Source organism: Physcomitrium patens, chromosome 16 (genome assembly GCF_059467195.1).
Source record: "Physcomitrium patens ecotype Gransden chromosome 16, ASM5946719v1, whole genome shotgun sequence".
Lineage (NCBI taxonomy): Eukaryota > Viridiplantae > Streptophyta > Bryopsida > Funariales > Funariaceae > Physcomitrium > Physcomitrium patens.
The window spans coordinates 8,425,199-8,435,928 of NC_143425.1; the positions used below are offsets into that span (position 1 = coordinate 8,425,199).

Here is a 10,730-nt window from a genome sequence, read left to right on the forward strand (position 1 = left end):
TTAGTTATTTTATAGTTTTTTTTGCTATATACCGATCTTATAAGTATATCATGTCTCATAAATTCTAATTTTTTATTAGAATATAGATAAGTAACAAGAAATTTAGTATATATAGTAATTTATGTTTTAATGGTGATTTACCTCCAAAAAAAATAGAAAATTATTATGTAGATTATGAAGTAATTTGTTTATATAATTCTTCCATCTTTTCTACTCTAATTTTTTAAATAATATTATTAAACAAAGATCTCTTATAATTTATAAAAATATTGTAATTAGATACTTACTTAATAAAGATATTATGAAATGTGGTTACTTAGTTTAATAGAGTGTAATTAATGTCTCTATTATTTTTTTCTTCTATTTTTAGTCTTTTATTTCTATCCTTAATGACTTGTTCTACTTTGATTTGTATTTAGTTCATTCTTCTCTAAAAGGCATAAGGTTTGACACAATGTATAAATTATGTCATCTTCTTATTGTACATTCTAATCTTTAAAATATTATTTTAAAGAAGATTCATGAAAAAATAAAATAAATAAAAAATAAGTAATCTATATTTATTCTGTTTCTCTTTTTAAAATACAATACAATAGAAATTGTACCAAGTTACTAGAAATACTTTCATATGATCACTTTTACAAATTCCAAAGGTATACATGTTTGAAAGACTTTTATTCTTTATTATTGTATAGTAGATTTTTGGTCTATAATATCTAAAGACTATATTTAAAAGTTACATTTAAAAAATATATAAATTTTAAACAAAGTAATTTTATCTTATAGAATTATATTCAATTCTTGTTCTTATTTAATAAATTTTAAGTTTTATTTTAGTAATATTAAGTAATTATTGTTTGGTGATTTTATTTAATATTACATATAAAATACTTATTTGAGTTTTACAAAATTATCTCTAAATAGCAAGAATAAAAATCTATAGTCTTAACTAAGCCATAATCTTATTTCTTTATTATATCTTAAATAAGATAGTGATAGAATGTATATATATATATACACATTAACCATTACTTAAATTTGATTGTATAAAAACTTATAACTATTTGTATTTAAACTTTTAAAAGATTTGGTATTTGTTATTGTTTGATTATTATTATTTTGAGGCAATTTTGCAAAACCTCTTTGAGGGATAAAATAAGTGCCATAAATTCTAGATTTATAAGGTTAATTTTATTGCAATTCTATTTTTGTGGTTAAAATTTATCAACCTAATAAAGTTAAAAGGTATAATTGAATGTGAATAAAAAATAAAAAATATACAAGCAAGATTTAAAGTATAGCTTAAGATTGATTTGTTACTTGCTTTCAAGCATTTTGTACATCAATAAATAAATTAAAAAATAAAATAATTAAATCTGTTCATTAAAAAGCTTACATTATTAATACAATTTAAGAAGTCCGCTTATCAGTCTTTAACTTGTGATTTTAATAGATATTATAATATAACTTACATTACAAAATCAAATAATATTTTTTACTTACCGAAAAGTTGTTTTCATTGAATATCTTGGCAAAAGATAATCTTGATCAACAAAACGATGCTTTCCTGAATTCAAAATTAAAGTTATTTAAAGCCAATTCTATTAACACTTGCACTGCTCCATCGCCAATGACCGGAAACTTCAAAATCCGAATTGCTAGTATCAATAAACAAATATCAAAATCGCCCTCTAATTTCGAGAACCTAATCAAGTAGTAATCTATTTTACTTTCATCATTGAAATCAACCTTGCTCAAGTGCACGTTAAATCAAATAATCAACTAAGACAAATTCTTTGCGCAAAATCTGGGCGCCCCTTCTTTGGCATGCGTAGCAGTCCAGCAATTTGAAGCTCTGTTGCTGCCCTCGCAAAGCGGGCTCTGTGATTGAAGTTAAGGAACAATTTCATTCTAGTTCCTTCATGGAAATGGATACCTAGTCATTAGGAGACAATGTACACAAACAGACAAAAGATATCTAAATTAAATCGGTACATATTTTACAGTGAAACACAATGAATACAGATACACAGAGTACAGGTGAGCTCAACTAACTCCACTGTGGTGCAAGGATACTGTATAGTAACTGCGTCAACTTCAGAGCCATCTGTTTTCCCCTTCTTCCCTTTCCCTCTCCCTGAAGCGGCTTTTGCCGGACAACAGACGCTTGAGAAAGATTGGTACCAATCGTGCACGTTGATCAGCTCATTGTGTTCCTGAGTAAGATGGAATCTACAAAAGAGGAGAACGTTTTAAACTGCTCAATCAACAAGAAATTTATTGTCATTATGTCAATAATCAGCAGCATATTTACAACACGTTTTCCGGTTGAACACTGAAACAAGCAGAAGTACGAGGATTGACTTGTTTTACTCCTAGCTTGTCATTTATGAACAATGTTAAATATACTAGTGAACTAGTTGAGGGACCAAAAATGAATCATTCAAGTTCTGAAAGAACTTACGCAAGACTTGTGTCGTGCATTGAGTTTGACAAGGAACCGTCACTATGACAGCAATCACATTGCAAACGCAGCTGTGATCCCAACAAGTCCAGTTGCACCTTCTGACGAGTTGCTCCAGTCATTTCCTGAAATACAACAAATCAACATTTACATCATGTTCTAAAAGGTCTGGTTATTGAATCTAAGATCCGAAACCTAAGGAAACAACATTGTTTGGATGGACCACTAAATGTATCTGCAAACATTTCATCTCCTTCAACAAATGGTCTGAAGCATGCCAGTATCCTCCCAAATTTAGAGTAAAGTTGAGGTAATAACCTGCTGCAACGAGGACACGTTTTTAAAGCAGATAATTTCATGAAACGGCAAAGACTCTGTTGGTACCATATATTGACTGCAATATTAACACTACTGCACATGAGTCCAACGATAACTGCATAAAATCATTTACTTCATCCTCTACATTAAAAAAGCGATTACATAAGCAATACACTGTAATTTGGAAGGCAATTAATTATAATGACACATCGAAATAATGGTACATACTTTAAGTGCACTGACTGAAACAAATAAAATAAGACTCAACCAGGAAGGAAGCTGAAGCAGAAAGGGCCATAAGCAAGCGTACGCACAGGATGATATGTTGAAACAGGTCAGCTACCAACTCATTTGAGGGGTAACCCCCGACCTTTGCACCCACGCCTGAATTCTGAGATGCCATTCTGAAAGTGATGGAATTCAAGTTATACCAAGAGAAGTAGGTGACGTCGCATGTTTACAACAAAAAAAATTGCATAAAAACCTAGTATGTCATTTTAAGGGCACCGCAATATTCCCAGAGGATCATTGCAGAATAGCACTCTGTTAACAGTAATCTTATGTACCTTCGAAGGTCGGAACGGCTCATTGCTTGCTGACTTTGCTGGCCTTCAGAATCAGTAGTTTTCTTTTTTGGAGACATCGAAAGCTTCTTTCGCGGACTTTCCCTTACGTCTAAGGAGATCTTTGAAGGAGAGTTGAGAGTTTTTCTTGGGCTCTCTCTGTCACCAACTACTGAAGAAACATTTCCATCAAAAGCTAAGCTTCGCGTGCTGGGACGCCTGGGACTTTCATGGGCATTGATTGGTAGACCTGTTGCCTTGATTGGAGATTTTGGAGGTTTGCCTGCGGGACTTCTAGGACTCTCCGGTAGGCATGAGTTGGAAGGTAGCTTCTTTGTTGGCGTCAACCTGCTTGACGTTCGACGTGGGCTTTCGTTGAGACACGAAGTGCCTGACCTCTTGGATGGGGTAACTGATCCCGGTGAAGAAGCCATTTTACCACCTTCTGGTGAACATTCCATAGGGGCAGAATGTAAACCCGCTGGTGAGGTTTGCTCCAAGAAGGCTCCAGATAATGGTCGTACAAGAGAACTCTTCATTGTATCAGGAAGACCTGAACCACTAGAACTCATTGGAGCAGAGGCCATTTCAATTCTGCCAGAAATTGAACGGTTGGGAGGACTTGAAAGATTTAGGCTATCCCCATTCGAAAACTTGACGTACACTCTGCAGACTTCTGCATGAAGCTGAAAATTACGAGGATTTTAATCGTAAGAAATAGATAATAATGGAAAGTTTTAAGAAATTTAAAGCAATGGTCAGATATGTAATATGGCAGTAATTATAAAAGTCTCCGCTTGAACAGGAAGTGGAATGTTACCAAAAGACTGGAGAATGAGTATAAAAGTCCTTCATTTTGACTTCTCTATGTCTTTCATGAGAACTTGGTGTATCATTAATTTTTTATTATAAATGATATTCAAGAACCAACTCAAACTTTACAATTAAGGAAAAGCCAAGAATAGCATACACATTTGATACCTCATTGATCGTTGAAGTAATCTTCTTCCATTCTTCCAATATGTTTTTAAGAACCGAAGGCGTCTGCTCCCTGCAAATCAAGCAGCTTATAAACTGAACATTAAAAATTACAAAAGCTAAGAATCAATTTTACGTACTGAAAGTTTTTGTAGAACACGTCTGCAGCAAAAAAATTGTTACTTGCTGAAATTACTCGAGACAAAAGTATATGATGTTGAGTATATATATCAAACTAAAGAAAATCAAGTCGTTAGTTTTAATATTCAAGAAATCAATACTACCTTAGCTTAGTGAAAAGACCATGCCATTCAGTGCTGAGAGAAGGAGTGCTCAGCTGTTGCACATTATTCAACTCCGCAAACTTCAAATGTCTCCCTGCTGATGGAGAAGGACATAGGGCTTGGCAGAAAAGATCTAAAAATCCAACACCTAGCTGCTTCCCCACTTCCAATACGCACTGAAAATGCAACACACAACGATGAAAAATAATGAGATTGATCAGCCAAACGAACTTGGAGAAACAGTATCCGTTTACTCAGTATCACGGCTGACTTTGAGAAGCATCCTAACTGTAACTGCATACGAAATTACAATTTGTTTCCATATAAATGCAAAGTCCTGTACAAAGCATAATTCTTGCACAAAGGTCGAAGAGTCTAAAACGTAAACCAGATACTTGAAGAATTGCTTCGTTATGGATGTCCATTATGAACTAGCAACTAAGAATGAAATCTCCGACAATTTCTACACACTAAGACGACAACAAAAAAAAAAAGAAAAAAAAAAAGAAAAAGAAAAAAGAACTACTGGCGGGAGGATGGGAAAACCAAAGTTTCATGAAACAGACTATTAGACCATTGTGAAAACAGCAATCTCTTAATGTAGGAAAAGATGACAATACCAGATCAAGTCCGAAGATGACATAGATCACAACCTCAAACGCATATAAACTTTCATCGCAATAAAGCACTTACTAGGAAAGCAACGCTCCAGAGCTGCTTCTGCTCTTTAACGAGCCAGAGACTGCTTGCAATCTGCTTCCTCACATTTTCAATCCCTGTATCAGAACTGAAAAGCCAAAAACGTCGATTAGTTAGCTCTTAAGCTTGCGTCACCAACAAATGTAGATCTATTGATGATAAATATTACTGGAGAATGAAACTACCTTACATCTGAATAGGTACCAAGGAGCACTAAAGTACAGTTATAACTTAACCACCGTAACTGGTGTCTATCACAACCTACTTGGCCAGGGGATATTTCCAATGCGCACAGTCACTGGCTATCAACAAGACAAGACGAAAAGGCCAAATATATATGCAGGTAATATCTCAGACGCTGATTGTAACATATGGTCTACAACATTCAATGCGCTATGTGATGAGAGTGGAACCGAAAATCAATTAGCCAAAAGCGTCTCAGTATTTGGAGAGCTTTAATTATAACAGACCTTTCAACAGATGAAAGCTTTGCTGCATAATTTAGTAATTCAACTGGTAAGGCAGCACATTGCTTTTCAAAGTCAACCTGCACCACATCAAATTGACACGACTTAGCAGAGAAAAAGTCCCACTGACTTGTTTAACATCGGCTCTTGGGGAAAAAAAGAACACACGAATCTCAAATAGTGAATAAATTTCTCGATGTCTCTAGCTGAACTATCTGAACTATCTGAAATAGACGGGACTGTCTAAATTGGCATGCCATCCTCAATTATCTTCCTGAAACTTAGTATACGATGGAGAACATGAAAGGACGTCACAAGCATAATAGCCGCATGTCAAGATCAATAACGGATGCAATATGCAGGGAAAAAAATTAAATACATTGCAGTTAAACGGAGTTCTAAATAGCAGATTATCCCAAAGGGATCCGTTCTGCCCTGTCATCTAAGTGTAGCTCGTTGAAAGGATATGCTGAATGAAGCACCTGAGACGAGCTTTTCAAAAGCCACTCACTCAAGAAACTCAAAGGTTCACTGCAGAAATGCTCCATGCACGCTACCTACATTTCCCCACATGTAAAACAAGTAGAACGCATCAGTTGCAACCCCGTAACGCAGCATGGCTTAAGTTACGGCAAAAGACTCAAGCACGAATATGTGCCCAAATTTCTAAAGGAATAGAGTATTCTCTAGATTTACATTCAACCCGCCCAAAATAACTGTCGAAATTTAACGTGACTCTCCTGAAATTAATCAGCATATCAAATCAGCAACTGACCGACAACTGCTGGTACAACGGAATATGATACTGAAAACATAAAAAGTGTAAATAACTTTTTCATTCAACAATAAGATGCCTTACCTTAATAGACATTATAAAGGATGCAACAGTAAGGTCATGCCTTAAGAAATGCATGTGCATATGTTTGACAACTGCGTGGCTGATTTCAAAAGCACTAAATGAATCTACCAGCACTGCTCTCAAGACAGACTCCAGCCTCTCAAGAGGAGACTTTAAGGTGAAACCACATGGTACTAGTCGCGATACTGCATTGGATGGGAGAAATCTTTGCAAGACATCAGCAGTCGTCGCAACGCCCAGAATGAGGACAATTGGGATCTCTGCTGACCATTCGCTGCATAGAGAACGACCTAGTCAAAAAAAAAAAGGACGGCAGAGTAGTCTATTGCTGTTCAGTTTTTAGTTTTCACGCAGCAAAACTACACCATCCTTAATGTATGTTTCAACGCTAGAGCTTTCAGAGAGAATGTCACTCATCCATTGACATACGAGATACCTTAGCAATACTACGAGTTCTCCAAGTGCTGTTATACTGCAGCGTTCCATATGTTCCACCATAACAACCACAGGACGACCGCGGTTCCTTGCTTCAGAATACCAAGCGGCAAGTATCTCCATATCTGCTGTCTGAAACATCAAGATAATGAAAAAATATTCATTGAAGAGATTCATCTAAACAAGGTCAAGATCTTGAACAGGTCTTGAACCTCTAGCCAAATAGATTGGAGCAAAAGAGCTTTGTTAGTGCACAGAGGAGAAGTGAAAAAAGTACACGCTGGTATAATATGAAAAGTAGTAGTTCTAACCCGTACTATGCAGCTTGATAGCGACCTTTATAAAATCCAACCAAAGAAACTTCTGTTAAACTCAAAGCTCAATCAAGGTAAACATGAAGCTGTACTCACCTCGGGCTGGATCTGCAAGAATTGCCGCAGTAAGCTATAGAGAGGTACAGCAATCTGACACTTGCTCGGGAAATCAGAAGCAACAAGACGAGCCACATGAAAATTCTGCGATTTCAGATGCATTGACAGTCCGTCAAATGTAGCTTGATGATCGGATGAATCAGCACCACCTAAATCAGACGTGAGGAATCAGGAATGATGATGGGGCCAGAAGTTTCATGCGTATTAATTTAAGATAGGAATCACATCATACATAGATTCAACATGATCACGACCCTCAACTTCTCAAATATTTAGACAGACAGTTCAATCAGACGGGTGCCGACAGGTATAACAATAAGCAAGTATAGAATAATGAAGTGTAAAACTGACCAAGAAAGAGCAAGGCCGTGTGAAGCTGCTTGTTGAAAGAACCTACAACATGAGTACCATATGTGGACGTATGTGGCTGATGATCATCAATGGGTGCAACACGGGCACACCTATACAATTGCTGTTGAGCATCATAGAATTGACGATTGCGTATCCACTGACTGATTTCTTTGAAGCTAGCATCGTTATATTCATCAAGAGTAGCCTGTACAAGAAGATAAAGAGTACATATGAGTCATCGACTGGCGCAACTGATGTCGTAAATGAATCGTATGTTCATAGTGTTCTGATTACCAACGTCAGGCAGACAATTGTTTTGAAACAATTATCGCACCCGATAGTACTGAATTAAACAACTGGAGAAGAATGGCCAACTAACTATATGCTAATTGGTAACCTACGGCATGAAGACGAAATTAGTAGTGCGAGTGCCCGGCCAACTCACCAAAGCTCCCCAGCAAATTGAAACATTAGACACAGCAGGGAGATTTTGGGGAACGAATTAAAGATTAGAAACGTGAAAGGATTTCGAGACCTACAAATAAACTCTTGGATCATAAAATCTATTCAGAAAACACTCTGCAATATCACCCATTAATGAACAAATCAAAGTGATGTAAGCTGGCATTGCAAGTACCGAAGTACGGGATGAGGAGAGGAGGTTCAAGATTGTGATAGATAAGGTAAGTGGGACGGACCTGAATGAGAGTCTCCAACCTCCCCCAGACAACATCAAACGCATGCTTCCGCCAAACGCCACAGAGAGAAGGTTCGTCACGGAGGCAAGGTGGCAGAGTATTGGCGTGGGTGGCGTCGGCAACAACAACATCAGCGAGGGAGCGCGGGGGGCGACCGTGTTTGCGAGGAGTAGGACTAGGGTCCGGGGCAGAGTGCAAGATGTGGCAGACCTGGACGGAGTACAGTGCAGATGCGTGAGAAGGCTCAAGAGAAAGGAAAGGAAAATTCATCGATTCCGCACAAGAAAAAGAAAAAATAAGAAGAAGAAGAAGAAGAAGAAAGGAGCAGCACCTGCTCAAGAGAATCGTCGTCGGGGTCTGAGGGGTCAAGGAAGCCGGAAACGGAGGCAGTGGCAGCCATTGAGACGGTACTTCGAAGCGTTGCCAACGCAATATCATACAACCAGCAGAATGAACACACTGCAGGCAATCGATCGAGGAAGCTGCATTTCGTGCTCATGCATCTTCGCTGTCTCTCCTTCGAAGATGGCAGATGACGAGCATTCTGAGAATGGTTTGCTCGATTGTAGTCAGTGCGTGCAACAACAACACTGCGAATCGTTGCGCGACACAGTGGACGAAGTTCCAAGGTTCACCAACGAACGACGACGAACGACAACGAACGGATACAACCGATGAGGAACAATAATGAACGACAACGGACGACGTGCGTCGAGCACCTCGAGTTTTGGCGCCAGGAGAGAAATTTGTCCATACAAACTTAAATATTCATTTAGAAATTGAATATCTCATAAATTTTTCAAAAAATAAAATAAAATATTATAAAATTTTAATATTAGTGTAAATTATAAACGTAATAAAAAAAACCAAGTAAATAGGAGTAAGTGATGCAAGAATATTAAAATACATAGAGTGGCAACAATACCAACATAATAATCCATCAAAAAAAACATTTAAGCATTGAAAAAACTAAATGTAATAAATAAATTTGTAGAGAAACCTAAAAATTTGAAGTGTTCCAAAAAATTCCAACTTGATACCTTTTCTAACTTAAAAATGAATTATTATACTTATGTTGGTGTGTATGTATATTTGTATACAAATATATGTACAATAAATGGTTTAAAGAGAGTATTATTCAATTTCTTACTTCAAGTTGTCAACAGGCTTTGCCAGAAAGCTTAATTTCTTTTCATAAAATAAATTTTGAAACTTTGAGAATTTCTGTAGAACAATATTCTTAACTCTTTATTTACTTGTGTTAATGTTTCTTACAATCTCATGTTTTCAACACAAGAAAATAAGATGAAACTTAAGTAAAAATATGGGCTCATTGGTTTTATATTGGCCATTCTTTTGTGATTAAAAAGTAAACATGCTATATATGTATGTGTATATATAACACCATAGATATGTACAAAAATAAATATGTTTTAAAATATTTTTAATAGAAGTTATTATTTTAATCTAAGAATATTAGAGTAATTAAAGATAGAAAAATATTTTTTATAGTTAATTTAATATTTTCTGAAAAAATTAATTAAATTTAAAATATATAAATTTATATAAATTAAATAACTTTTGAATAAATTTTTATTTCCTTTGGAATTAAAAATGCACTTAGAATTTATCAACATATAAAATATGGTACTTTTAAAATACTTAAAAAAATTACAATTATCAATTTAAATAATATCAAAATAATTTCTGAAAATAAAAGTAAGATAAAAAAAATCTTATGTGTATACTATTAAAGATACGAAAAGAATAATAATAATATATTAAATCGAAAAATTATATTTCTTATAAATACTCAGTTTTAAGTTTTCAAATAAGATGTATGAAGCAATAAATAAAAATAAAAATAAAATCTATGGATCTAAAGAAAATTTAAATATTTATAGTATCTTCATTAAAAATATTAAAGAAAATTTCTAAATATACATTAGATCTATAAATTCACCAGGTTGCTAAAATAAGTACTTAATATACTTTTTTATTTTTATAAAACTACTATTGAAGTATTTTTTAATTTGGATATTTAATCCATAAGTTTTTTGGTCTATAAAAAACTTCTACATGGCCTTCTTATTTACTATTATATATATACACATATCTAGAAGAAAGTATAAGGCCATTTTTAGTTTTATCAATATCTTTTATGTATTGCTAATAGTAATTTA

The 10,730-nt window shown here is 34.9% G+C and overlaps 1 protein-coding gene across 1 annotated transcript; it reads right to left on the reverse strand.

The window, feature by feature from the left end:
* Positions 1 to 1,544: 1,544 nt before the first annotated feature.
* LOC112293621 (origin of replication complex subunit 3) lies at positions 1,545 to 9,301 on the reverse strand. Its single transcript, XM_024543271.3, has 18 exons — positions 9,267 to 9,301; positions 8,879 to 9,137; positions 8,548 to 8,757; positions 7,850 to 8,054; positions 7,478 to 7,647; positions 7,069 to 7,199; positions 6,633 to 6,906; positions 6,256 to 6,330; positions 5,777 to 5,853; positions 5,301 to 5,394; positions 4,608 to 4,783; positions 4,327 to 4,396; positions 3,349 to 4,031; positions 3,097 to 3,186; positions 2,783 to 2,858; positions 2,465 to 2,589; positions 2,077 to 2,232; positions 1,545 to 1,881 (listed from the first exon to the last, which is right to left on the reverse strand). Exons 1-18 carry the CDS (start codon positions 9,299 to 9,301, stop codon positions 1,779 to 1,781), a joined length of 3,009 nt encoding a protein of 1,002 aa, XP_024399039.3. The 3' UTR covers positions 1,545 to 1,778.
* Positions 9,302 to 10,730: the final 1,429 nt, after the last annotated feature.

Bases quoted from the DNA above. Each gene is read 5' to 3' on its own strand.
- LOC112293621 (XM_024543271.3), bottom strand. From the start codon at position 9,301: ATGGACAAATTTCTCTCCTGGCGCCAAAACTCGAG. The intron at 4,784-5,300 runs GTAAGTGCTTTA...TTGCATTTTCAG, and splicing joins TCTGGAGCGTTGCTTTCCTA to TGCGTATTGGAAGTGGGGAA. The intron at 2,859-3,096 runs GTGCGTACGCTT...TTAATATTGCAG, and splicing joins CTGTTTCAACATATCATCCT to TCAATATATGGTACCAACAG.